The following is a 27808-nucleotide window of genomic DNA, read 5'->3' on the forward strand; positions in this document are numbered from 1 at the left end:
CCCGGAACAGGGCATGGCAACCCACTCCAGTATTCTTGCCTGGAGAATCCCATGGAGAAAGGAGCCTAACGGGCCTCAGTCCATAGGGTCCTGCAGAGTCGGACACGACAGAGCGTGCACACATACCGTTACATTAGAGATGCACACAGTGGACAGCCCGATTTTATGCCTTTGACACATGAAGAGAGTCCCTTGGACTGCAAGGAGATCCAACCAGTCCATCCTAAAGGAAATCAGTCCTGAGTATTCATTGGAAGGACTGATGCTGAAACTGAAACTCCAGTACTTTGTCCACCTGATGCTAAGAGCTGGCTCATTTGAAAAGACCCCGATGCTGGGAAAGATTGAGGGTGGGAGGAGAAGGAGATGACAGAGGATGAGATGGTTGGATGGCATCACCGACTTAATGGACATGAGTTTGAGTAAACTCCGGGAGTTGGTGAAGGACAGGGTGGCCTGGCGTGCTGCAGTCCATGAGGTCGCAAAGAGTCGGAGACGACTGAGCGACTGAACTGAACTGACACGTAAAAGTAATAGAGGCCTGTTTAAAATGAAAGAAAAAGTGTCTAGATGTGCTCCCCTTGGTCAGGTTTCATTGAGGCCAGGTTTTCTCCAGTTAACCAGATCTTGGCCTGGTGCGGACAGGGCTCAGTGAGTCGGGGCGGAGTCTGTGTGCAGACGGAGGAGAGACGGGTGTTTCCGCTCGCACACATGAGGCGTGGAGGGGCTGGGGGCCCCCCGGGCCGCAGCCTGTGCCAGCCACCCCACCTGGGCGGGGCCGGGGGCGGGCCGGGGGCGGGGCGATAGTAAAGCTCCTCCCCCAAAGGGCGGGCGTTGCCGTGCGGCGGGCGGCCTCGCGGTGCCTAGGCTTGGGCGGCCGGCCTGGGTCGCTCAGTCGCGCGGAGCCCGGCCAGGGAGCGCACGCAGCGGCAGGATGAACAGCATCAAGAACGTGCCTGCGCGGGTGCTGAACCGCAGGCCTGGCCACAGCCTGGAGGCCGAGCGCGAGCAGTTCGACAAGACCCAGGCGAGCGGCGGGGCTGCGGGCGGGCGGGCTGGCGGACGGCGCCCTCTCCTCTTCCCCTCACACACGTCCCTCGAGCCCGGCCTGCGCCCGTCCCCTTGGCGCCCCAGGCCCCTCGCTCCCGGCCGCCTGGGTTTCCTTGGCTGCATCTCGGTCACGGCCACCCCTGCTCCCCGGCCTCCGCCGGCCCGGGCGCAGGTGAACCGGAAGCGCGCGCCGGCGCCCGGGCCGGAGGCGGCGTGGGGGGCTGGGGTGGCCGGGACTGAGATGCCGCCGGGGACTGAGATGCAACTGAGGGGCCCAGGTGGCCCGGGAACCGGCCAGGTGTTCAGGGACTGAGATGCGGTCGGGGGCCGAGATGGCCAGGGGACAGCGGTGTCCAGGGACCGAGAGGCGGCCGGGGACCTCGGGTGCCCAGGGACCGAGAGGTGGCTGGAGACCTCAGATGGCCAGGGCACCAAAGTGTCCAGGGACTGAGGCGGCCGGGGACCGAGGTGGTCGGGAGCCGAGGTGGTGGAAAGGGATCCAGCTGGAGGGGGCCGAGACGCCGCGGTGGGCCAGGTGGGTCAAGGTACGCTCCGGGCCCGGGTGCGTCCAGCCCGGGTTGGCCCGAGTGGACTTATCCACCCTGCCCGCGCAGCGCCGCCCCCTCCCGGGCTCCGGCCACCTTTTTCCACGCCTTAAAAGAATGCCCTCTCTTCGGAGAAGCAATGCATTTCCTTCAAGGAAACTCAGTGCTTCCTTTCCTCCTGAGTTGTTTTCCAGGGCCGCACAATATCTTATTATCTGCTGGGTGAAAAGTTTCACGTATGTAGCCAGACTTGTTTGCTCGAGCCATTGGCCCACATATAAACAGGTTCACACCCCCTTATTAAATGCCGGCGCCTGACAGAAACTTCCTAGGGTTCCCTTCCTGCACTTCCCACGCTCAGGCATCTCTTCCTCAGGGTGGCCTACCCTGGGAAGGTTATTTTAAAAATGAAACAATGACAGGGGGTGTGTATTTGTCCCTGTGTTCCTGCTGAGACCACACTGATGAGGGCGTTGATGTTTCTGGTTTTCTGTTCCTTTTTATTTTACAAACACTGAGGTGGTGTTCTGCCTGGGTGGGGGTGAGAGGAGCTTACTTGTTTATTTGCTAAAGTAAGTCAACCAGGACTGACACAACAGAAAGCTTTTCTTTAGAAATCAGCGGTGGACTTGCCTGGCGGTCCAGTGGTTAAGACTGTGCCCCGCAGGCAGGGGGCAGGGGTTCCATCCCTGGTTGGAGGACTAAGATCCTCCAAGAGTAGGCCAGAAAAAGAAAGGAGCTAAAAGGACCGAACTGACCCCTGTCTGAAGCCAGGTGGTGACATTTGTGTCTGCCATTATTAGTAAGGTTCTCCCTGTCTCTCCCTATAGGAGCAACAACTTCTGCAGTGTCTTTCAAATCAAGTTAGTACATGCAGCCTACGGCAACTTTCGCTTTGAAGTCAGAGGAAATGCAGAGGAAACAGCTAACCTTTGTGCTTGAGATTAACAAGGAAAATGATAATAAAACCTTGGCTCTAGGAAAGCCTAGTGCTGAACCAACCTAGCCACAAATTATTAATTTATCCTTCTGATCATCACCATCCGGCCCCTGGTATATTTTCAGCCCAGATAGTCCATCATAAAAACAAATGTGGCATTTAATTTAAAGTCATTAATGCATAATTAACTGTGCCAGGAACTTGCAGAAGGATGGGGAGAAAAATTTTTAATTGGCAGAGAGAATCTGGATGTTGTCAGATGTTATTCATTCTCTGATTTTTAGTTTCTTTCACGCTTTTGAGAAGGTATAAAGAGGCCGGATTGCTACATAGAGGAGATGAAATTAAAGGTCCGAGTTCATTGATCTTACTCTTAAATTGTGATAAATCAAGGGCAAGCTTCCCGAATGTCAAAGAGAATCCCTGATACAGCACCGTATATTTTGATGGTTGGTTTGGTAAACAAGAGGGTGTTTTGTTCTTGCTGCTTGGTTTTTTCTCAGAGGCCGAGAGGGTTACTTATCATGAATAATTCTTTCTAATAGGTGACTCTCATAGGCTTTACCCATTCCAGGGCTCTTTTTTTTGTTTCTAGAAAGATGGAGTTCAGGTTCACTGTCTAGATTTGTCTTCAGAATGACTTACTGAGAGATGCAGGAATAAGGTTTTGTGCACGGTTAATATTTAATTAGATCGCTCCCAGAAATATCTAGTGAGCTGCTAGCCAGGCCCCATTGGAGGAAAGGACACAGAGAGCCGAAGCTGCTGCTTACAGGTCTCCTTCTGAACAGAAAATAGTGCATCCAGCCCTCAGACACTCCTTGCCTTTGGAATGCACTGTCCAGGTCTCCTCATTGACCACAGTACCCTGTAGAGCAGAGGGGCATTTTGGCTTCCTTAGAACACATGTCCCCACTGTCCTGCCAGCCTCGCTATTCCTCCTGGGCTTATGGGTCAAGAAGAGGAAAAATGTGACTGACCACACCCTGTTTTGCAAAAGGGTTTCTAACCCCGCCCGGGTCAGGAAAGTGGAGGGAGGGCAGTCCTGCATCCTTCACGTTGCGGGTACTCGTGGTTGTTATGTGATGTCAGTGTGTGAGTGCCTGTATATTAATCCCCAGGGCGCCGTGCAGAAAGCTGGTCTATTGTACCCCAAGACTTTATGGTCCCTTTGGTGATAAAGCCCCTTTTTAAAATGGAAGTGACAAAACTGTATTGGCGTTTTGTTCTTGTAGTATTCTGAATACAGAATACTGTGGAATACAGCATCCCCGTGTTCTGAACATGAAAATCACCTGTATTGTTTCAAAGGCGGTGCAATATCACCGAAAGTCGGTGCACCTGTGTCCCTGGGCAAGGTGCTTAACTCCTGTTTCCTGGTCTGTAAAAATAGAGATAATTCCATCTACTTCCTTGGGCTGTTTCAAGGTCTAGAAACGATGGGATGGGCTAAAGAGGTCCCCCCCACTGCCCCACACCAAAGATGTCCATGTCCTAATTCCTGGAACCTGTGAATATCTTAGCAGTCCTGGGTAAGAAAATGCTAATCAGAGGACCTTAATAATAGGGGGCATGGCCTGGGTTAGCCAGGTGGTCCCAGTGTAATTACAGGACCTTTAAATGTGGAAGAGGTCACAGGGAGGTCAGGGTGATGTGTGGTGAGGGGGACGCCATGGGACATTGCTGGCTTTAAAGCTGAAGGAGTGTGAGTGTCCTCTAGAAGCTGAAAAAGGCCAAGAAATGGATTTTTCCACAGAACTTCTAGAAAGAAGCACAGCCCTGCAAGCACCTTGATTTCAGCCCCTAAGATCTATTTTGAACTTCTAACCTCCAGAACTGTAAGATGATACGTTTGTGTTGTTTTAAACCACTGAGCCCACTGTGGTCATTTGTTAACAGGAGCGATAGGCAGCGAACACCATCAGAACACAAAACATGTAGTATGGAGCTCTGAAAGTGGTCAGCGATAGCCTTCTTTCTCCCTGCCCCCACTTCCCCAGAAAGCTTACAATTTGAGAACTATTTCAGACCTTCCACTAGCGAGGAGACCCATCTTTGGAGGCCTAGCATGGGTGACGGCTCAGCAGATGGAAGGCCTAGAAATGCTAAACCCCAGCTTGTTTTCTTCCTTGTCTATGAGCGCGTTGGCTATCTGGGCCTCTGTTTCCCGTGCAGGAAATGGAATTAGAGCCCAACAGCTTCTTTAAGGTGAGGACGAGAGAGGGGCCCCACTGCTCAGTGAGCCGCGCCAGGTGGGAACTCAGAAGAACATCACAGCTGGGTGGGAGGGTCAGGAGTTAGGGGCTTTCTGGGAGGGGTGGGAGCTGTGGAGGGGGAGCAGCAGGTGGTAAGCTGTTCAGAAGTTCAGTTTTTCAGGTCAGTGACATATTGCCTCTGTGGAAATGAAATCTTATAAAGATTAACATTTATTGACACTTAGGACTTCTCACCCTGGCTTGTCCAATAGAGACAGAATAGCCACCTGTATCATTTTTAGATTACTTAGCCACCTAAAGACATAAACAGGTGAAATTCATTTTCATTGTATATTTTATTTAGCCCAGTGTATCCAAACTATGGAGGTCAGCGGTAAAGAATCTGCCTGCAATGCAGGGGATGAGGGATCGATCCCTGGGTCAGGAAGATCCCCTGGAGAAGGGAATGAGAGCCCACTCCAGAACTCGTGCCTGGATAATCCCATGGACAGAGAAGAATGGCGGGCTGCAGTCCATGGGGGCCACAAAGAGTTGGACACGCCTGAGCACGCACATCCAAAATATAACGATCCCAACACGTAATCACTGTGGAAATTATGAATGGGGTATTTTACATTCTTTTCCTCCTACTGAGTCTTCAGACTCGTTTTGTGTTTGATTCAGCACATCTCAATTTGGGCTCACATTTCGGGCACTCAGTAACGTGGCCGGCAGCTGCTGGATTGGTTAACCGGGTGTTAGAATCATCTGGGGGCGTTTTCACACTTGTCAGTGTCTAAATCCTGGTGATTGGGAGTGATTTGACTTGGATTGGAGTCCTGGGCACATGGTCTATTAAGGTTCCCTAGCCAGGAATTCTGTAGAACCTCAGTATCAAAGGCAAGCCCCAGCACACAGACAGGTGTTTGGGCACTTCACTTGAGTTTCTGGCTTGAAGGCCGTTCCCACATTGGCAGTAGTCTTTTGGACTTCCGATTTCCTCTGTCCTGACTTGCCGACCCTTGACTGTCATCACCCGTCTCTGCTGGGCAGGCAGACTTACACACTCTCCCTTTTAAAAAACACTTTATAGTTGATTTACAATGTCTAATTTCTGTTGTACAGCCAAGTGACTCAGTTATACATATATATATATAGTCTTTTCACATTCTTCTCCACTGTGGTTTATCGCGGGTATATAGTTCCCTGTGCTATAGGGTACGACCTTGTTGCTCATCCATCCTGTGTGTACTAGTTTGCATCTGCTAACCCCAAACTCTGAGTCCTTCCCTCCCCTGGTCACCCACCCCCTTGGCAGTCACAAATCTGTTCTCTGTGTTGTAAGTCTGTCTTTGGTGTGTCGCTGAGTTCACTTAGGCCATATTTAGATTCCACGTATAAGTGACATCATAGGGCCTTACTCTTTCTGACTCATCTCGCTTAGTGTGATCATTTCTGGGTCCATCCGTGTTGCTGCGAATGGTGTGATGCGTTCTTTTAGTGGCTGTGTTACATCCCATTGTGTATAGGTACCGCATCTTTATCCATCCACCTGTTGATGGATAGGTTGTTCCATGCCTGGGCTGTTGTAAGTAATTATACATGCTCCCCTTCTGTCTTCGGTATTCCTTATAGATACTGTGGTATTACAACACTGTACGTCACCAACCACTTTCTGGGCCTCATTTAAATGTTTATTTTAAAAAAGTTCCCCCACCTCCGAGTCTGGGAGGAAACCTCAGCCATATGGTGGAAGTCAGAAAGCCCCCAGTTCCACCCACATCTGTCGGCTCCCGGAAGGCTGGGGCAAGGAAAGGGGCCTGGCACCCAGTGCAGGCTAGTTGAAAGGCTAACGAGAGGTGAGCCCGAGGTTTTCTGAAAAGGAAGGGAGAACCAACCCGGCTCATAACCCCCACAGGACGCTGCCCGCAAAGCCACACCTGAGCTGCCCTAGCAACAGTGGCCTTCCTCCCTGGCCCCCAGGGGTGGGCCAGCTGGGGTGGGCAGGGGGTGGCGAGCCGTGCCCTTCCTTCCAATGATGCTGCTGTTTCACGCCCCTGAGACACCCTTCACCTGGTCCTGCCCCATCAGCCTGCTTGGTGATGCTCAGGACAGCTGCTGACTTCCGGGTTCCTGTGGTTTCCCCCCAGAATCCCCCTGGGCTGCCCACGTGTCTAGTGACCTCTTGGTCCAGGCTGGGGTGAGGCTGCGGCTGCTCATCCTTCCCCTCCCTCTTCCCACCTTTGCTGTGCGTTTGTCCCGTGACACATTCACGAGGGACCACTGACTGTCTGTTGGCTTGGTTCCGGTGCCCTGAGATGTGTCTCCTCCGAGGGTGTTCACTTTGGTGAAGGAGGTGGGAGATGGACAGGGGGGCTGTGGCAGAGCTATCTGAGAGTGGGGCTCTGTGCCTCAGTTACCCCATCTGCAAAATGGAGCTAATCCTAGCGCCCAAGTCATGGTGTAGGTATGAGGATTTGCAGGACGCCCCAGCGCCTCATGCAGAGCCGGTGCTGGACCAAGCAGCTGTTGGCTGTTAGGCTGTGCATTGGAATGCAGGCTGGACCAAAGAAATAGAAGTAGCGCCCTCCTGGCTTCTGTCCCTGTGTCCCCAGGTGAGCCTCTGTAAGTGGGAAGCTGGGGCAGTCTGTGAGGGCTGCCACGGGAAGGTAGGGAGCCACCTGCTCCTGGCAGGGCGATCCTGCAGTGCCACCTTCTCAGGTATGGCAGGCCCTGTTCCTGGGTGACGCTGTCCCCTGGAAGATGCCCCGGGGGACGCTCCAGAGAGGTCGGGGGAGGCCAGCTGGGACTTCTTGGCAGAAAGGCCTGCCCTCCTGACCTTGCCCCCAGGTCAACGTCCCGTTTGTGAATGAAACCGCCTGGGCACTGAGTCCTGCTGCGCAAGGTGGAAACTTTGGAATCGAGTCTAGGCCTGCTTGGCTGGGGCGGGGGCGGGGGCAGGGGCAGGGAAACCCAGCCAGCTAACCTGAGCCGGGTCCCAGAGAGCGTTTGCCAGGAGCGCCTCTGACAGCCAGGCTGACAGCAATACCCTTCCCCCGCTCCACCTGGCTCCAGGGTGGACTCAAATATCACCTTGCTTGCAAAGCCTTCCTGTGCTGCCCTAGTTCTCGCGATGCTATCCCCACTTGCTTCCCCGTCTCCCAAAACCCTGCAGCCAAACCAGCAGGACTGGGCGGACCTGAGGCTGGGTGTATGTTTGGATCCAGAGTCACTCGAGGAGGAGAGATCGCATTGCCTCCCTCCCAGCCCCTAAGCACCACCCCCTGAACCCCAGGGCCCTCAGGCAGGACACCCTTGACTCCTCCTGTGTCCTGGCACCCAGGAGTGCCCAGCTTGGGACCCGCTCGGAGAGTGTGCGCCGAATGAATGGGTGCCCTGGGGACCCGTGGGTCTCCCTTCTTTGATGCTGCTGCTCGGTGAAGCCTAAAAGGCCCTGGCACCCACTGCGGGGAAAGACTGAGCCCTTGGAGAAAAGTTTAGTAGAGGCGGGGTTGTTTTTCCTCCTGCTGAAACAAACACAATCTCAAATTGCAATAGGTTCTCCCGCCAGAGAGTGACTCAGCCCCCTAGCTTGTGGGCCAGACAGGTCTGGGGAGTGATGTCAGCAGGGCCCAGGAAGGAACCTGCCCCGGGGCTGGCTCCCTGTCCATCCTGGAGGTGGGACTCGGGCCACGTCCTCCTGTACCACTTCCTCCTCATGTGTCACCTGCAGAGCCCAGGGGTGGTGGGGGGGAGGTGGCAGTGCCCACCCCCACTGAGCCCCTTCCTGGGGTATGGGAGGAGCCCGCCTGGGGCTCAGGCCCTCCCCTCCCCCATCCAGTTTCATAAGGCCAAATGATTGAGGGGCCCAGACCAAGCAGGGACTGGGGGCGGGAATGGAGGGAAAAGACGGTTGAATGGGCAGGATGGTGTTGCTCCACCGACTTCCCATCTGCTGAAATGACCAAGCTGCCGACCTCTGACCCCGAGTTCCCACCGCTTTGCCTGTGACAACATCCAACCGTCTCTCCGGCTACAGAAATCCTGTTTGCTTTCATCAATGGCCATTGAGGTGGCAAAAGCATTTGAATGCGGTCTCTCTTTGCTCTTTGGAAACACTGAAGCAGGATAACCCACCTCTGCCAGCCCCTGTGCTCTGGCTCTTTGAAGGATGTTTGGTCCCTGCCAAGTGCTACCATGAAGCGTCAAGATAACAGGACAAGGAAGATTAAGTCTGATTCATTTCAGGGTTGGTTTTAAAAATAGAAATGGTTTTATAGTTGCCTTTGGTATTTAGTGGTTAAATCATTAGCTGGGGAAAGAGACATACACACTACCTTGAATTTAACCAGCACTTACTTTTGAAAGAGCTTTTGTTCATTTAAGTTTGCACTCTTTCACTCATCCAATAAAGATTTATTGACCGCAGGTTTGAGGACTAGAGATACAGCAGGGAGCAAGACCAACCAGGTTCCTCATGCCAAGTTCAAGTTCAGGGGTGGGAGGTAGAATAAATGGTAAACATATGGTTTCAGAGAATAAATATCCTGGGTGAAAGTAACCGAGAGAGTGCTATCTGTGCGGAGGAGGGGGCTGCTCTAGAGAGGGGGTTGGAGGAAAATTCCTAGGAGGAGTGTCTTAGATCAGAGCAGGGTGACCCCAGAAGCACCGATGGGCGGGGGGCGGGACCAGAAGGAAGGCAGTGTGGCTGGAACAAGGCGAGATGTCCCACCCCTCCCATGAAGATGTCCTGCATCTTCAAATGTGTTTGTGTCCTCGAAGACCCAAGGGTTTTTTATTCTAGCTTCTCAGATGGGAAAGGGGAGGTTTCTAAAGTGGAGGTTCCCCAGTGAGTCGGTGTGCATGGGCCTGGGGTCTCCGGGCCAGGGTGCTGCGGGTGGCCGTGGTGGAGCCGGGCGAGCTGACCTGTATTTGTCCCCATTCATGTGGGCTCCTGGGGAAGGTGTCTCCCTGAGTCTGTATTCCTCTGCTGTGCAGAGCCCCCCACAGCCTGGCTGGGAGGTCAGACCTCACAGAGAACAGTCAGGGCTGCAGCCTCTGCGGTCACTGGGCTCTGACCCCTCGCTGGGGTTTCCGGAACGCTGGCTCTGTGAGCTGTTGCGTGCCCCCTCGGCCTGGTGTGCAGTCCCGTGGCGCCGGGGCGGGTGGGGGGCTTGACTTCTGTCTCGAGTCCACAGCAGGTGCCCAGGTGGCAGGCCTCTGGGGAATATCACCTGTGGGGGTCTACTCCCCAACCCCCGCCCCGCCTCACCGGGTGCCCTCTCCTGACCACACAGAGATGCTCCTTCTGTGTTCCTTGGGGTCACCCGTCCAGGGCCAAGTGTGCCCGGAGGCTCTGTCCACCCTGGTCCTGGGGTTGTCGCCCCGGGCTTGACTCCCAGGCCTCTGCTGGCACCAGACGGGGTTTTATTTGATAAACAAGAACGAAACTGTCCCTGGAAGCAGGGCAGGTGTTTCCTGGGGTCCCACAGACCCAACGGAGCCCATATAAGAGGCCTTCCTAGAGGTCCCCAGCCCCGCAGTCAGACAGGCGCCGGCCCAGGAGGAGCCGGAGGGAGCCAAAATGAAGGCCTTGGTCAGGCAGCCTTCCTTGCCTGCAGGAATGGGGAGCCTTGGGGGACCCCCCACCCCGAGCTCCTTGCCACCACCCAGTTGCTGTTATTCCCTGTGGTTTACACAAATCCCGGATCCAGAATCCGCATCATGACTTGGGGTCAGGCCAGGTCCTCCCTGGGCGACAGCAGGTCCTGGGGAGCTGGGTCCCCGCAGTGGGACGGAGGGGCCAGAAGGACGTGTGGGCCCCCAGCCCCCCAGCCCCTCCCGCTGTGAGACCCAGGACCAGCGGTGTCTAAGGGGACCGTCTGCAGAGCCAGCAGCCTGGGTCCCAGAGCTGCCTGGCCACCCTGGGGACTGCTCGCCCTGGGTTAGCAGGGAGGGGCACAGGAGGCTTGTCTGGGGGGACGGTGCCTGGAGTAGTGCCCAGTGGGGCGTGGGTGCTGGGGCTGCGTTTCCTCATTATGACCTTGAGCAAGTGACTTAAACTTCTCGAGCTCTGATTTCTTCATCCACCTGCTTCCAGGGTTACTCAGGAGACTAAATGAGATAATGCTGGTGAGCACTCTGCACGGGGCCTGGCACATGGCTGAACTTGATAAAAATAATTTTATTAGTCATTTATTGAGGCCAGCTCGCTGGCCCTTCGGCATGAAGTATGCCTCCTGCAAGCTTCCCCAGGGCCAGCAATTCCAAGTGCGTCTCCAGAGCCTGCTGGAGGCCTCCCAGCCCTCAGCCTGGTCCCCGCTGTCCAGAGGGGCCGACCCCTTGACACGAGGTGGTCCCTGGGCTTAGGCTTGGAGTTCTCCAGCAGAGAAGGAGCAGCCATGGTATGAATGCTTGGGACGTGGTGTAATCACCCAGCCTCAGGGTCCAAGAAGCGCACCTCTGCCTGCCCTCCCCTGTCTCTGCAGACCCCCCCTCAGCTCCTTCCCCCAGAGTCCCCCTACCACCCCCCGGCATATCTGGGGGTCTCACAGACCCACTATTCCTGCTCTTGTCCTGCTCTCTCACCCTGGTTCAGAAGTGGGCACAGCTGCTCCCTGCCCCACCCCCGTCCCCAGCCACTCAAAGGCTGAGTGGGAAGTCAGATAAACAGACCCCCAGGACGGTCGCCACCCGCCCCTTGCCACTCCCCCCGCCTCCCTGGACCCTCTCTCCAGTTTGGGCTCTTCTATCTCCATACCCAGTGAAAAAGTAAAAGTGTTAGTCACTCAGTCATGGCCAACTCTTTGTGACCCCATGGACTGTATGTAGCCCACCAGGCTCCTCTGTCCATGGGATTCTCCAGGATACTGGAGTGGGTTGCTGTTCTCCTTCTCCAGGGGATCTTCCTGACTTAGGGATTGAACCCATGTCTCCTGCACTGGCCGGCAGGTTCTTTATCACTTGTGCCACCTGGGAGCCGGTCTCCACACCCAGGCTCCTAATCAACCCATTCTGCTTGAGGTTCCTCCTGTCTCCCGGACGGAAAGGCTCTCTCCATGGCAGTTGATCTGCCCGTCCCAAGAGATTACACTCTGTTGGCAGGACTGCCCTGCTTGATGGACCAGGGCGGAAGGCAGCCTCTTTCAGTCCCCGGTGCCCCTCTGACTGCCCCCCACCCCTCGGTCTCCCCGCAGGCACCGGGGGCCTGGTGGAGGACGCCGTGCTGTGTGGGCAGGACCAGGTGTCATAGTCAGAGCCACCCTGGACTGGAAGCCCGGGAGCGGAGCCATGGTGGGGTTGGCCGGCGCAGATTCCTGGGCTGAGGAGAGGAACCCTGGTGTTCCCCACCCCCCGATTCTGCAGCACATGCAGGACAGTCCAGGGAGGCGACGGGCACCCCGGGGCCTGCTGTCCTGTCCTGGGACGGGGCTTGACTGCTGCCCCTGGCAGGAACAGCAGGCCTGTGAGCATCCACAGACCCCCTCTGTGTGAGCGCTGTGCCTCCTTGGGAGGCTTCCCGGCCCACACATCTGCCGCCTGCACACAACGGGGCCTGTTCCCGCTGGGAGGGACCCTGTTCCCTCAGCCGGTGGCGCGGGGAGCAGGCGGCACCAGGAGGCGGGGTTGCGGGGGGGACGGGAGGGGCCTGAGTCACCCACGTCTCGCTGGGTCCCCTGAGCCTCCCTCGCTGCTTCTGGAAACCTTCCATGTTCACCCCACGGCATTGACATGGACTCGGGGGAAGGGAGGTGGGGTGAGTAAGGACACTGTCAGGGGCGCTGAGCGCGTGGAGAAGCGTAAATCAGGGGAGACTGAAGCAGGGCAGTGGGAGGAAGGGGACCCACGAGCTGACTCCCCAGAGGGAAGGCCAGGCACGCTTCCTGGGGGTCCAGGCCCAGCCACGAGAGGGCGCTTACATCTGGACTGACGCTGCGGGAGGGCGGGGAGGTGAGCCCTGCTCCCGGCTCCCCTGCTGGGCCCCAGCCCGCCCACTTGGGCAGGGTGGGTCTCTGCTGCAGGCCAGGGGAAGAGGGGCGGGGGGCTGGCCTCCAGGAGGGAGGGGTGTCCGCACACCCCCTTCCTGGGGTCTGGGGTCGGGCCCCAGGACAGTGAGAGGGCAGAGTGCCTGCTGAACCTAACTGCAGGTGACGTTTTGGCATCTCCCGGCCTTCGGGGCAGCCTGCTTTGCACCTGTGGCCCTCCTCTGTGCTGGCCCATGGTCTTGCGGGCCAGGTGGCAGTCGTCAGAGCCAGCTCAAGTGTCAGGGCAGCTGGGGGATGGGGTTATACACCCCAGAGACGGGCCCACTCCCACCTTACGGGCTGGCGTGCCCACCCCTGCCAGCTCTCTACCTGTGCTGGAAGGAGAGGCCTGGGAGCTGGACTGCAGGATCGTTAGGACACAGCCAGACCTACCTGTGCCCTTATTAGCTGTACAGATACCCAAGCTCCCAGAGCCTCAGTTTCCTCATCAGGAAAGTGGGCTCACGCCCGCTGGGAGCGTGTTGCCTGGACCTGGCTCAGGGGAGTGCCCAGGCGCTTCTGGTTGTTGATCTCTGTCCTCGGCCTCTGGGGCGAGTTCTCTGCCCGGTGGGGCGTGAGGTTGGCAGGCCTGCAGCGGTACACCCAGGCCGGCTCCTCTCACAGTTGATGCCTGTGGATCGTGGGCAGGCGCCGGGGCCTCGGGGAGGCGGAGCTGGCAGAGGGCCAGCAAACATGGAACAGATGGCCAGGGAGCCTTCCGTGTCTGGCTCGCCGAGGCTTCTCACGTAAGGGGAGCCAGAACCGGCCTGTGTCCTCTCAGGACCCTGGTCCACAGCGAGGCCAGAGCTACGCCCCCAGCCTGGCCCTTGATGCTGGGGGAGCCGCCCCCCCGGGACCCAGAGTGCTGTGTACCACTGCCCAGCTCTCCCCAAGCCCCCAAGAATGGCCACAATGGGTGCTGTGTGTGAAAGGAGGTCAGCCGGACTGGCTGGGGTGGGCATGAGGGGCCCGGCCAGCCCAGCCCCAGCCGCTCCCAGGTCCAGGAGCCGGAGCAGAAAGCACGGCCATGGCTCTTGGGGTTGCTCTCCTCGCAGAGCAGGCCTCCAGTCGGTCACAGCAGGACCACAGATGAGTGAGATCACCTCGCGCCTAGCAGCACCAGGTCCTGTTGTCCCCCTCCAGAGGTGGAGAGCAGAGTGGCCTCCGGGTTAGAAAGAAAGGAAGCACCCGCTGCCCCTCAGGGCTCTGTCTCCATCCTGTCTTGTTCCCACCACAGCTGGGCCCGCTCCAGACAAGTCGGGGCAGGACCGGGCTGCAGGGAGAACAGGGACCCCCTTGCCCAGCCTCCAGAGCTCCCTGGACAGCCTGGGGCCGCACTTGTGGGGGACTTGGGAGAATCGCTGAGCTGGAGAGGTGTCTGTACTGGGGGGACCCCGTCCCGACCCTCCTGCCAACCAGCAGCTCTTCTCACTCGATCCACAAGCTCAGGGCTAGGTGGGTGGACAGAGGCTTACGAGACTTGCCACCAGGTGGAGAATTAAAACATATGAATGAGCAAGCCCAGGGCCAGTGGTGGTTCCTGGGTGAGTGGAGTGGGGGTGACAGTCAGTGCCCCAAGCGTTTGGTGAGGGAGCAGTCATATCCAGGAAGCCTTCTTGGAAGAAGAGGCATTGAGCTCAGGGGGACAAGACTCCAGCAGGCGGAGGTGGGAGGGGACCCGAGACTGCCACCTTGCTCGGAGCCTGAGTCGGGGCAGCACGTGTGCTAGGTGGGTCCCCCTTCCTGCCACCCCTGGTGGGTTGCAGTCACTGTTTGGGTCAGTGGGGCTGGGAGCTGAGTCAGGACTTGCCCACCCAGCATGCACGCAGACAGGCCATGGGACCTGGTGTCTCCTGGTTTTCCACGTAGTGGCTATGGGGGCCTCGTCTCTCTAGGCCAGGCCCCGGGGTAAAGTGGGGGTGACATGCATCTCCTGGTGGAGTCCTGGAAGGCTCAGCAGTCTCTCCGAGAAGCGGGACCCATGGAAGCTGTCAGGAGGGGACTGGCCTTGCCCCCAGGGCCCCAGGGGGCCACACCTTCTGGGGAGAAGGAACCACCTGCAGTTTCCAGATCAGAGCTGCTCTCCTGCAGCACAAGCTGGCCCTTGGCCTTATTTCCCAGACTCCAGATGCTCTCAGTGGCGGCGGCATCGAGCGTTAGTTGTAGTTTGAGCTGCACGTATCAGGTGAAAGAAAAGTCCCGAGTGGTCTGGTTTGCTTAGGTTAGAGAATTTCTTTCTAAAAAATATTTAATTTTTGGCTGCGTCAGGTCTTAGTTGTGGCGGGCAGGATCTCGCCTTGTGGCTCACAGGCTCAGTAGTTGCGGTGGGCAGGCTTAGTTGCCCCGTGGCATGGGGAATCTTAGTTTCCAGCCAGGGATTGAACCCACGTCCCCGGCATTGGAAGGTGGATTCTTCACCACTGGACCGCCAGGGAAGTCCCTCAGAATTTCTGTTCTCCCCTCATCTCTACCCTCGCCTTTAACCAGCGGGAAGGATCCATCCTGTCTATGTGTCGCCCCCTTCCCCCGTTGGCTGCTGTCTCCCGGGAAGGCTGCCAGGTGGGTCTCTGACCTCTGTCTCCTCTGTCCCCTCCCAGGCCATCAGCATCAGCAAAGCCATCAACACCCAGGAGGCCCCCGTGAAAGAGAAGCACGCCCGGCGTATCCTTTCTGCGGCCGTTCCTCTGGGCCCCTGGGGGAGTCGAGGAGTGTGAGGCGCACATGGGGGAGATGGATTTGAGCAGTGGGCATTGCGGATGGCCCGATGAGGCGTGGCCCCCACTGCCTGGTGCGAGCCTCGCTCGGCCCCTTCCAGACTCTGAGTCCTGCCTGGGGAAGGCCACCTATTGTCTTGGGCCATTGGGCCCAGCATGGGATGTGGGGCACGACCATGCCCTTGCTTGGCTGAGAACCACAGTGCTCAGTAGAGGGGCGGGGAGGGGGTGGGGAGGGGGCAGGTGGCCCGCCACCCCCATCTCTGCAGTCAGTCGCCTGCTCGGCTGCATGCACTGAGCCCTCACCCATGCTGGGGGCCCTGCTGCGTGCACTTGACCTTGACCTGGCAGGCATCATCCTGGGCACTCACCATGAGAAGGGGGCCTTCACCTTCTGGTCCTACGCCATTGGGCTACCACTGCCCAGCAGTGCCATCCTCAGCTGGAAATTCTGCCACGTGCTCCACAAGGTCCTCCGGGACGGGCACCCCAATGTGAGTAGCTGCTGCCTGCTGGTCCAGGGGCCCTGGCCCTCCGTCTGCTGCCCTCCCACCCCCGCGAGCACCCCCGAGTCACGTCCTTTGAAATGAGTGAGGGACTGTCCCCGAGTCTGGGTCCCTCAGCTCTGGGCTGGTTGCCCGTCCTGCCTGCTGCCCTCTCCCTCCGCCCCGCCTCGAGGGAGCGAGTGTCACCCCCTGCCACCAGCCCCATCGCCCGGAAGGCGCCGGCTCCTTCATCCTTCCCCCTTTGTCCCCACCTCGGGGCAGGTGCTGCACGACTGCCAGCGGTACCGGAGCAACATTCGGGAGATTGGAGACCTGTGGGTAGGTGCGGGGAGTGGACGCGGGGGCCTGGGGGCACGTGGGGCCCGGGGAACAGAGCCCCGGTGGTGGTGTCCTCCTCCCAGCAGAGTCAGAGCCATGTTCTCAGGCGCCACGGTGGGGGAGGAGAGAGTCAGTGCCTGAGCCTGAGCCTTGCTCTTAAGACCTGGCACAGGAAGCCCCAACACACCGCTGATGGGCCCTCCAGCTCCAGAATTCAGCCCTTCAGTCCCTGGAGGTAGAGTGCCCCTTGCTGAGTCCAGGTGAGGGGTGCAGACTCTGGGCCCCGCAGGACCATCGGCAGCTGTTGAATCTTGGGAATCTGCGTGTTCAGCAGGCTCCCCAAAGATTCTCATCCACAGTTAGGTCTCAGAGCCCCCAGGACCATGTGTTCTATCTAGGTCTGCTCCACAATCAGGAATCAGGCATGTCCCCCAGGCAGAGAGAGGGCCCCTGGCCTTATTTGTCCTCCAGGAGCATGGCTGGGGCTGCATCAGCCATGCGGGGGGCCAGGCAGCCCTCTGGAACTGACCAACCTGCAGTGGGGCGGCCCCTAGAAGGAAAACAGGGTCCCTGGTGCCATCTGCAGACGTGGGCCCAGCTGCTGTGGCCACGGGGGACGTGGTGCTGGGAGGCGGCGGCGGGGAGGGTGTGTGTACACACCCATCGGAATGTAGCTCCCTGGCTGCCACCAGCATTTTAATAAAGTGTCCCGGCTCAGAACTGGCCTCTTGCCTGGACAAAGAGCTCTTTTGTCACAAGAGTCTCTCTGGCAAGACCGATAAGGAGAGAGCAATAGGCAGGGAGGGAGCTGGCAGAGAAACTCCTTGGGGAAAGAAGGTCGGCCACCTCTGGTGGGCTGAGCGGTGTTTGTTGAATGAATAAGTGACCAGGTGGGTGCACGCAGGACTGACACTCCACTCGTGGCGTTGCATCTTGCAGCCTCGGCTTCCTTGCTGGGCCCGCGGGGTTCCCGGGCACATCCTCACCCGGGGCTTTCTCCACAGGGCCACTTGCACGACCGATACGGGCAGCTGGTGAATATTTACACCAAACTCTTGCTGACCAAGATCTCCTTTCACCTCAAGGTAGCTTCCTCAGGAGAGTCTGGGGCTTTTCCCCCTGCTCCACCACCGTGACATTGAGGAGGATGGGGTCTGTCCTGTCCCCGCCTGTCCCTGGGGGACACTCCGTACAGACGGCAGGGAAGTCAGAAGGCCCAGGGGCGGTTCCCAACGTGGGGCTCCGGCTGGACCTCCCATCCTCTCCGCCTCTGTGTCCGCAAGCAGTGCCCGGGGCAGGTGGTGGCTCCACAGGCTGGGGTCGGGGGGCTGCTTCTCCGGCCCCTTCCCTCCCTCAAAGACTGGAAGCTGCATTGGGCCAGAGCCGAGGGGGGCTGAGGTTGCGTGGGGGTGTCCTCTCCACAGCACCCGCAGTTCCCTGCAGGCCTGGAGGTGACAGACGAGGTGCTGGAGAAGGCGGCTGGGACCGACATCAACAACATGTGAGTCCCCTGGCTCCCTGGGGTGGGGGTCGTGCCCTGTCCCGGGGCCGAAGGTCATGTGTGCCCAGGAGATGAGGCTGAAGCTAAAGGGATGGGCTCACGCAGAACTGGGTGTTTCGGCTGAAGGACCACCATCTGGGTATCCATGCGAGGGTGTGGCCACAAGCATCCCTCCCGCCTGGGGGGCTGGGGGCGCGCCCCGCATCCCTCCCACCCAGCTCTTCCTCCTTCCCCTGTAGCTTCCAGCTCACCGTGGAGATGTTCGATTACATGGACTGCGAGCTGAAGCTCTCTGAATCAGGTGAGCTGCCGGGGGGACCTCAGGCGTGTAGTCCTTGGTCATGGGGCCTCCAGGTGCCCCCAAAGCACAGGGAGGAGAGGCCATTTCACCCCTGCAGGATGCCAGGCCCCCGGTGGGCATGTCCAGGGCATGGTCTGGCAGAAGGAGCCCCACTCTGTTGGCCCCGAGGTAGGAGAGGGGAGGGAAGGGTGGGGGGACCCCAGGAGCCATGTCTTCAGGTTTCCGACCACCTCCTACCCAGGGCAGTTGGTTTGGGACAGTCCCACCCGTTCTCTGCTGTGAAAGGCCTCTGAATCACTTCAGATCTCCCTGCCCAGGAACCCAGCAGCCGTAGGACAGGATATCTCAGCACCGCCGCCCCCTTCCCCCGCCACCAGGGCTGCAGAGGTGATGGTTTTGAGTGGCGGCTTAGAGACAATTTGTGGGTGACTTGGTGCGCTCTATAGGAGAGTGAGAGGCAGATGCCTTTTTAAGGGGAAGCCAGGAGTTAGAAAGAGTGGGTCCGGGCAGCCTCCTGGCACCGGTGTCTGGACCCTGCGGCCAGGTGGTGTGGGGTCGGGGGCAGCTGTCCGGAGGTGTGCCTCTCCCCGAGGGCACCCCCACCCCACGTGCCAGCATCTCCTGGAGAAACAGCATGAGGGGGAATGGGCATTCCCCACCCTGAGCTTTCTAACAGCCCCAAATGGAAACGTCCTAAACACCCCCCAGATGAGAAGTGACTGCATTGTGTTTTAAAACCCCAAATTGTATTTTACGTGTACTTAGATTTTTTTTTTTTACAAGGAAAACATACTTGGCGTGACATGTAACTAAGAATTAAGGTTTAAGTGGGTGTTGTGCCTTCCTCCTCAGCCCTTCCGTCCCGGGCGTCCTCGTATCACCCTGGAGGTTTGCAGGTTGGCCCCACCCCAGGCAAGGCGAGAGCACGCCCGGGTTAGAGGCCACCCGTCTGGAACAGTGTCCCCCATGGGCGGCCCCAGGTGTCACCTACTCATGTCTCTCCCTGCCCCAGAGAGGGCCCTGGCCTGGGGCAGCAGTACGTCTGTCTCTTTCCCTCCTGCTTGGTCCATCGGATGAAAGGATGATTCTCAGGGGCAGGGAAGATTGACCCCGGGTGCAAGTGAGGTTTTGGGGTCCCTTGGGGTTTGCAGGACCACATCCTGAATCTCCTGCTATGAGATTAGCCAAGCACAGGCTGTTCCACATCTGGGCAACCTTAGGTGTCTCAGATTCAGAGTGAGGGGGGAGCCTGTGGGTACAGGACTGTCGAAGTCGCCCGGATCCTCGGGCCTGCTGCCTGGAGGCTCTCAGGAGAAGAGAGTTGCTGGCCGAGCTGAGCTGGGGTTCGTGTGCCCCTGCCTTGATGCCACCTCCATTGGTGGGAGGCTGGGCCTCAGTCTGCAGCCGCTTCAGCGCCTGGGGTCCATCCTCACCTCGAGGAGCGCACCAGTTCCCGAGAGCCTGGGGTCGAGTCCCACTGCCCAGCAGGACTGATGAGGCCAGGAACCCAGGCCATTGCCCTGTCTTCGGGTGACAGCCAGCTGTCCTCACCGTGGTCATCCCTACTCCTGTGACCGGAGTAGGCTCCACACTGGTGTCTGCTGGTCCCCCATTCAGGCTCCTCCCGCCCCTCTTTTCTGCAGTTTTCCGGCAGCTCAACACGGCCATTGCCGTGTCCCAGATGTCCTCAGGCCAGTGCCGCCTGGCCCCCCTCATCCAGGTCATCCAGGACTGCAGCCACCTCTACCACTACACGGTCAAGCTCATGTTCAAGCTGCACTCCTGTGAGTCCCTGTGCCCTCAACCCTGCTGCCTCGGCCCTGAGGGTCAGCCGAAGCCCCAGAGGGCTGTGCGGACAGCCTGTGTTAGGGATGGGAATTGAGCAGTCTTTAAGATGTTCATTTATTATTTATAAATATTTATTTATTATTTATATAATGAGTAATAAGCCCATTTCCCATTAATAGAAATAACATATTTGTTATAGAAAAAAAAATCACTATTTTCCAAAACAAAGATTTAGAAGGGAAAGCTGCAGAGATTTACATGTTTGCAGTTCTCTTGACCGCCTGGCCTCAGTGGCCGCAGTGGAGCTTCTCCTGTGCTGCTGGGGAGGACCAGGGGGGGGTCCTGTGGTGGTTCTTTAGTGTTCAGAAGGGTCTGTGCGCTGTTCCACCGTCAGCCGTGGGCAGGCTCCAGTCCTGACGCACCGGCAGAGCCTGGCGGGCAGTGGGCTGTGGTTGAGGTTCCGCCCATCCTTCGCTCACTCAGTTGAAAGCCTGACCCCCTCACAAAGGGTCCTCCTGATGGTGGGTGGGAGCCAACCAGGTGGCAGGAGGTCTTGTCTCTAGTCTCCGATGGTTTCTAGAAGGGGGAGGAGCAAGGATGGGGCCGGAAGGGAACCCTTTGAAGTCTCAGAACGGTGAGCAGAGACGAAGCCCCCTTCAACCTTGCTGCCCCCAGGTCTCCCAGCGGACACCCTGCAAGGTCACAGGGACCGGTTCCACGAGCAGTTTCACAGGTACCGGCCCGGGCGGGGTTGAGGATGGCAAGAACGGGACTCCTCGGCTCTGGCCACGGCGCGCCGGGGCTGCGGGCCGGGTCCTGGCTCCTGACCTCCCGCCTCCCTCCCTCCCGCAGCCTCAGGAACTTCTTCCGCAGAGCCTCGGACATGCTCTACTTCAAGCGGCTGATCCAGATCCCCCGGCTGCCCGAGGTACCTGCGCCCTCCAGTGGCCGCCGCCGGGGCTGCAGCCCTCCCTGTCCCTGCGCTGGGGTTGGCGGGGGTGGGGGTGGGGGGGACGTGTGGCTGGGGGGTCGGCAGAGGGAGGGGCTTCCTGGTTGTTGGGGCGGGGAGCGCCCCGAAGCTTTAACCCACTGCCTCTGCAGGGACCCCCCAACTTCCTGCGGGCCTCGGCCCTGGCCGAGCACATCAAGCCGGTAGTAGTGATCCCCGAGGAGGCCCCTGAGGACGAAGAACCTGAGAACCTCATTGAGATCAGCACGGGGCCCCCGGCGGGGGAGCCAGTGGTGAGCGGCGCCCCCTCCCTTCCTCCTCCCTCGGTCCCCTGGGGGAGCCGGGCGGAACTCACCGAGCAAGCATTGTTGCCCGTGGCAGGTGGTGGCGGACCTCTTCGAACAGACCTTTGGACCCCCCAACGGCTCCGTGAAGGATGACAGGTGAGGGCCTGGGGAGCCCAGTGCAGTGCGGGGCGGTGGGGATGGGGACCAGCAGCCTTCAGGGAGCTGTGATCCTGAAAGACCACGGGTGGGGGACACAAGCAGGAGATGCCCAAATCCACTGAAGATAAGACCGGTGGCTGTGCCTCAGTTCCCCGAGGGCCCTGGGTGACTGAGCTTGAGCGTCAGGGCCCGCTGACCTCTGTCCCCAGGGACCTCCAGATCGAGGCCTTGAAGCGAGAGGTGGAGATGCTTCGCAGCGAGCTGGACAAGATCAAGCTAGAGGTGAGGGGCGCGGGCGGTGGGGCTGGGCCCAGGGCTGGCCGGCCTGCGGGCCCCACACCCACACCCGCGCCGCTCCTGCCTCCCAGGCCCAGCGGTTCATCGCGCAGCTGAAGGGCCAGGTCAACGCACTGGAGGCCGAGCTGGAGGAGCAGCGGAAGCAGAAGCAGAAGGCCCTGGTGGACAACGAGCAGCTCCGCCATGAGCTGGCCCAGTTGCGCGCCGCCCAAGTGGAGGGCGAGCGGAACCAGGGGCTGCGCGAAGAGGCCGAGAGTATGTGGGCAGGGCTAGGTGTAGGGCAGTGGGGGGAGCTGTTCCCGAGTTGGGGCGGTCATGGCCACGGCCTCTTCCGTCCCCACAGAGAAGGCCAGCGCTACGGAAGCCCGCTACAACAAGCTGAAGGAAAAGCACAGCGAGCTCATCAACACGCACGCGGAGCTGCTGAGGAAGGTGGGCCCCTACTCGGAGGGGCGGGAGGGGAGCCCGAGCATGGCGGAGCCCGAACCAAACCCCTCCGGTCTGTCCGTGCAGAACGCGGACACAGCCAAGCAGCTGACCGTGACGCAGCAGAGCCAGGAGGAGGTGGCGCGGGTGAAGGAGCAGCTGGCCTTCCAGGTGGAGCAGGTGAAGCGGGAGTCAGAGATGAAGGTACGTTTTGGAGCCCCCACCCCCACCCCCACCCCCACCCCCACCATGCCCAGAGCACCCCCCACCATGCCCAGAGCACGCCCCTCTCCACTGCCCCCTGTAACATCCTGTCCCACCGCGTCCAGCTGGAAGAGCAGAGTGACCAGCTGGAGAAGCTCAAGAGGGAGCTGGAGGCCAAGGCAAGAGAACTGGTGCATGTGCAGGAGGCGCTGAGCCGCACGGAGCAGGTGTGGGGCCTCCCTGGCTGGGGGCACAGGGTTGGTTCAGAGGGGCCCTTGGTTTGGGGTGCAGCTGGGACCAGCACCAGGGGACACTCGGGAAGCGGGATCTGGCCCTTGCTTGGCTCTCAGTCCCTCCTCCCCAGTCTCGTGGGCCCCTAGCAACTGTCTGTGAATTCAGGTGGGGATAGGGCAGGCAGGCATCTGGAAGCCCACTCACACGCCGGGTGTTCACAGAGCGGGTCGGAGCTGAGCTCCAGGCTGGATGCACTGAGTGCGGACAGGGACGAGCTGAGCAGGGTTGTGCGGCAGCGCGAGGCCGACCTGCTGGCGGCCCAGAGTCTGGCTCGGGAGAAGGAGGAGGCGCTGAGCCAGGAGCAGCAGCGCAGCTCCCGGGAGAGGGACGAGCTGCAGGGGCGGCTGGCGGACAAGGTAGGAGAAGGTAGCGGGGCTCGCCCTCCCTGTGTGATAGCTGCGTGGGGACAGGAGCCCTTCTTAGCACTGAGCTGGCTGCCCTGCTCTGGCAGGAACCACCCAGGCACTGAGGGGTGGAGCAGGGCCTGTGTCCAGAGCCCCCTCCCCAGCGAGGGTCTTAGGGGGCACCTGGCTAGCTGACCTGGCGGGGGTCTCAGCCACCCCTCTGTTTCCCCCGTCCTCCAGGAGTCTCAGGAGCAGGGGCTGCAGCAGAGGCTGCTGGACGAGCAGTTCGCCATGCTTCGGGCTACTGCCGTGGAGGCCAGACGCATCCTGCAGGACGCGGTGGGCAAGCTGGACGACCCCCTGCACCTGCGCTGCACCAGCTCCCCAGGTAGGGCTGCCCGCCTGCCCACTGTCCCTCCCCCCCCAACACCCTGAGAGAGGTGGGCTGGGTGCTGGGGCCTCAGCCCAGGCCCCACCTCTGACCTGGCCTCCTTGTCTGGCAGACTACCTAGTGAGCAGGGCCCAGGCCGCCCTGGACGCGGTGAGCGCCCTGGAGAAGGGCCATGCCCAGTACCTAACCTCCAGGGCAGGTGAGTGCCACGGGCATGGGCCCGGGACAGGGCAGGGCAGGGGACAGAGGCCACAGGCTGCGGTGCCCACCGGCCATTGCTGCCTGCGGGCCGCGTCTTCAGGGAGCCACACCCTGGAGCCCACTCACCCTCTGGGCCTGGGGTCCCACAGACCCTGGTTTGGTTCCTGCTCTGCTGCTTTGTAGCTGCGTGACCTGGGCCTGCCCCGCTCCCCACCGCACTCTGGGAGCTGGGCTGCTGGGGCCCTTGGGGCTCTTGGGCAGGGGAGGCAGCACCAGGCCTGGCTCTGAGGCAGCAGCATTAGGGTGTGTCGTCCTCCCCAAGCAGACGCCTCTGGCCTCGTGGCGGCCCTGACCCGGTTCTCGCACCTGACTGCGGACACCATCGTCCATGGCAGCGCCACCTCCCACCTGGCCCCCACCGACCCTGCTGACCGTAAGTGGGCCCGGCGCGCGTTACACGTGGTCCTTGTGGACCTGGGAAGGGGGTGGCTGCAGAGAGGTCCTGGCGTCAGGCCAGGCCGGGGTCGTCCAGGGCTCCCCCCTTACAGCCCTCTCCCCCGCCCCAGGCCTGATTGACACCTGCAGGGAGTGTGGGGCCCGGGCGCTGGAGCTCGTGGGGCAGCTGCAGGAACAACAGGCCCTGCTGCAGGCCCGGCCTGGCCTGGTGCGGACCCCCCTGCAGGGCATCCTCCAGCTGGGCCAGGTGAGGCGGGCAGCGGAGCGTGGGCCAGGGTCAGAGGAGGGCGGTGGAACTGGGTCCCCAGTTTCTCCGCATCTCCTTCCAGCTTGGGCTGAGTCAAGGGCTCACGTGCAGGGCCTGCCACTGTGGGGCACAGGTTGGGGAAAGAGCACTGCCCCAGGCTGGCCCCCAGGCTCTGTAGGGCAGCCGGGGCAGAATCCATCCACTCTGCCTAACTCCCGGATGCCTCGTCCCCCCAGGAGCTGAAGCCCAAGAGCCTGGATGTGCGTCAGGAGGAGCTCGGGGCTATGGTGGACAAGGAGATGGCGGCCACATCCGCGGCCATTGAGGATGCGGTGCGGAGGATCGAGGTAAGGACCAGGGGCGGGGGCAGGAGCCCCAGGTGCGCCTCCCTCTGCGGGAGGGCCCGCCAGCCTCTGCAGGTCAGAGGTGAGGGGCGGCTGGGGCCTGGCTCTTCCGCCGAGGCTCTTTGGCTGGTGGGGTGGTAGGGGCTGGCCAGCGCCGGTGTCCCCCTTCGTCGCATGTTGCCCTCCTCCCAGCCCACTCAAAGCTCTTGTTGTCGGCTGTAGGACATGATGAACCAGGCCCGCCATGCCAGCTCTGGGGTGAAGCTGGAGGTGAATGAGAGGTGAGCCCCACTTGTGCCTCCCGGTCTCCCCGGGACGGGTTCCTCAGTTTTCCCGGATCTGGGGAGGTGGGTTATGCCCCTCTGACTGCACACCCTGCCCTGTGGCCCCACCTGCTGTGCGCCCACGAGGCCAGGCCGAGCTCCCTGGCTCCCCGTGGCTTCCAGGGCCATAGTGCAGACCCTTTTCCCTCGTTCCCCGTCCCTCCTGCTCCTCCCAGGATCCTCAACTCCTGCACGGATTTGATGAAGGTGAGTGGCCGGCTGAGACCCAGGCTGGGAGGGCTCTGTACCTGGCAGGGCCGCCCAAGGGTGACTTGTGTCTTGATCTTGGCAGGCCATCCGGCTCCTGGTGACAACATCCACCAGCCTGCAGAAGGAGATCGTGGAGAGTGGCAGGGTGAGCCGAGCTGCTGGTGGGATGGGGCATCCCTGGCTGAGCCAGGTGGGGGCCCCTCCTAAGTGGGCAGGCTGCACAGCTCAGCCATCGAGGACAGATTCCTGCAAGGGGCCTGACTCCAGAGCCCTCTTTGTCCCAAATCACCCCGTGGTTTAAGATTCCCCCCAGGGCTCCTTTTGGGCTTGAGAACCCTGCAGTGTGCAGAGTGGCGGCAGCTGGTCCTCCCCCAGGGCCTGCAGCGTGCCTGGGAACCACAGCCCAGGGGTGCGCCCCTGTGGCTGGGTGACGGGAGAGGGCTCACCCCTGGGGATCTAGTGTCCCCCTGGTGACATCCTTGACTGGTCCGCCCTGTCCTCCTGTCACCACTAGGGGGCAGCCACGCAGCAGGAATTTTATGCCAAGAATTCAAGGTGGACGGAAGGCCTGATCTCTGCCTCCAAGGCTGTGGGCTGGGGAGCCACCCAACTGGTGTATGTTGCCCCAGGTCTGGGGGTGGGGTGGAGGGGGCAAGGTGGGGGTGCCTGGCTGTCCAGGGGGTCGGAGACCCAGGCCAGCCCCCTCCCCCCGCCTCTGCCCCCAGGGAGTCGGCGGACAGGGTGGTGCTGCACACGGGCAAGTACGAGGAGCTCATCGTCTGCTCGCACGAGATCGCGGCCAGCACAGCCCAGCTGGTGGCGGCCTCCAAGGTGGGGCTCCCCGGGAGACTGACGGCGGGGCGGTGCTGCCCACGGCGGGCCCATCCCTGAGCCGTCCCCGCGCCCCCCACGCCCTCCAGGTGAAGGCCGACAAGCACAGCCCCCACCTGAGTCGCCTGCAGGAGTGCTCGCGCACCGTCAATGAGATGGCCGCCAACGTGGTGGCCTCCACCAAGTCGGGCCAGGAGCAGGTCGAGGACAGAGGTGGGCGCTGGGGTCCTCGTGGGGTGGGGTGGGGATGGGGAAGGCACGCAGACGCTGACCCACCCCGCTCTGCCCTCAGACACCATGGACTTCTCCGGCCTCTCCCTCATCAAGCTGAAGAAGCAGGAGATGGAGACCCAGGTAGCTGCCCTCCCGCCTCTGCCCCCCTCCCGTCCCCCTTCTGCCCCCGCCCCGTCCCCTCTCCCTGGGGCAGGGCCCAGCCTGCTGAGCTGCTGTGCGGGGCTGCAGGTGCGGGCCCTGGAGCTGGAAAAGACACTGGAGGTGGAGCGTGTGCGGCTCGGGGAGCTGCGGAGGCAGCACTACCTGCTGGCCGGGGCCACAGGGGCACCGGGCGAGGAGGAGCCCAGCCAGCCCAGCGCCGCCCCCCGCAGCGGGACCAAGAAGCCACCCTTGGCCCAGAAGCCCAGCGTGGCGCCAAGGCAGGACCACCAGGTGCCCGGCCGGTGGGGGGTGATGGGAGGGGCCCTGGGGTGCTGTCCTGGCCTCTGCTCCCGGGTCTGTGGGGCGCTGGCCCTTGGGGACAGTCAGACACCACTGGGTGGGAGCAGACACGCTGCCCAGCACTGCGGGGAGCAAGGCAGGGGCCCAGGGCTCTTCCCGCGGGAGGTGCAGGGGGGGGCCCTGACCCAGGGTGTGTCCTGCACTCCTGGCGGTGGCCACTGAGCCCCCTCACCTTTGACTCTTGCAGCTCGACAAGAAGGATGCCAGCTACACAGCTCAAGTCGTGAACTAAGCCCCCTCCAAGGGGTCTGGCAGGGAGGCTGACGGGAGACCTGGGCCTCATGGCTGAGGTGCCTCTGAGAGGCCCGGCTGCCCCCCAGGTGCCCAAGCCCCTGGCCCCCAGCCCTCGCTGAGGGCTGACCACGTGCCTAGGACTGACCGAGGCTGTCCTCCTGGATGAGAGCCTGTTTATCTGCAACAGGGACTGCTGAGAGAAGCCAGGCCCCAGCGGCCTGAGCCACAGCTCCTCGAGAAATACCCAGAGCATTTCGAATATTCTGAGCTAGACCTTTTGTTGAGTTTGTGTTCAGCACGCTGGAGGGCAGGGCGGCTCCCTGCCCTCTGGACCTGCGGTCTGAGGTTAGAGATGAACGGCACACAGTCCGTGCTGGCTGCTGGGGATGGGTGAGCGGTCACTTGTTTGTAGCCCTCTTGGGGTGTGGGCTCCCGGGAGACAGGACTAGTACGGCCCCAGGCAAAGCAGGATCGGGTATCGCCCCTTTCTCCCTGGGCCTCGCCCTAGGGCGTCAGTGACGGGGCGCGCCCAGCACAGGCAGGTGACCTTTACCTGGGAGAGGCGGGCCCCGCACCCACTGGCCACAGGTGCTGCCATCCTCCCGGAGTGTGTGGTGACCCTCCTCCTTCCTGTTGTTCACTCCCCCGATCTGCCGGCCCTGCCCGGGAGCCTTCTCCCCTTGCCCACCGCCTTCCTCCCTTTGGCGCGCCCACCCCTGGGAGGCTTCCAGCCTTCCTGGAGGCCTCCCCAGCTCAGCCACACAAGGCCCAGAAGCCAGGAGCCACCTGCCCACTCTGGATCAAAAGTACCTCCTGCTCCCCGGGAAGGGGAGTGTTTGGATGAGCGTGCTCCCCTGCCGCCCCCCTCCTCCTGGGAAAGGGGGAGACCCCAGGTCTGAGAGGAGCACCAGGAGCAGCTCGGTTTGGTCTGCGTGTAGTTATTTCCTTGTGTTGAAGGGTCCTACTGGCAATAAAACGCACTGACTGTTGTCAC

At 60.5% G+C, this 27808-nt stretch overlaps 1 protein-coding gene across 2 annotated transcripts; it reads left to right on the forward strand.

Annotated features, from left to right (window-relative positions):
• HIP1R (huntingtin interacting protein 1 related) lies at positions 828 to 27807 on the forward strand. Of its 2 annotated transcripts, none has more exons than XM_018061333.1 (32): positions 828 to 1027; positions 15352 to 15415; positions 15820 to 15962; positions 16236 to 16292; positions 17297 to 17377; positions 17717 to 17793; positions 18033 to 18094; positions 19738 to 19878; positions 20558 to 20615; positions 20735 to 20810; positions 20984 to 21124; positions 21213 to 21274; positions 21487 to 21559; positions 21646 to 21829; positions 21918 to 22006; positions 22088 to 22204; positions 22330 to 22431; positions 22660 to 22854; positions 23083 to 23230; positions 23346 to 23432; positions 23757 to 23867; positions 24001 to 24137; positions 24374 to 24484; positions 24704 to 24762; positions 24981 to 25011; positions 25097 to 25159; positions 25529 to 25629; positions 25740 to 25845; positions 25935 to 26058; positions 26138 to 26199; positions 26308 to 26511; positions 26768 to 27807. In XM_018061333.1, the coding sequence occupies exons 1-32, from the start codon at positions 935 to 937 to the stop codon at positions 26810 to 26812; spliced, it is 3204 nt and encodes a 1067-aa protein (XP_017916822.1). In that variant the 5' UTR covers positions 828 to 934; the 3' UTR covers positions 26813 to 27807. The 2 variants fall into 2 exon arrangements, with proteins under 2 accessions (XP_017916822.1, XP_017916823.1); XM_018061334.1 differs by having other exon boundaries at positions 829 to 1027; positions 23760 to 23867.

Source organism: Capra hircus, chromosome 17, assembly GCF_001704415.2.
Source record: "Capra hircus breed San Clemente chromosome 17, ASM170441v1, whole genome shotgun sequence".
Classification (NCBI taxonomy): Eukaryota; Metazoa; Chordata; class Mammalia; order Artiodactyla; family Bovidae; genus Capra; species Capra hircus.

Coding starts and splice junctions, on each gene's coding strand:
- HIP1R (XM_018061333.1), top strand. CDS start 935: ATGAACAGCATCAAGAACGTGCCTGCGCGGGTGCTGAACCGCAGGCCT. Junction 17,794..18,032: donor GGGACCGACATCAACAACAT/GTGAGTCCCCTG, acceptor CTTCCCCTGTAG/CTTCCAGCTCACCGTGGAGA. Junction 25,846..25,934: donor AGCTGGTGGCGGCCTCCAAG/GTGGGGCTCCCC, acceptor CACGCCCTCCAG/GTGAAGGCCGACAAGCACAG.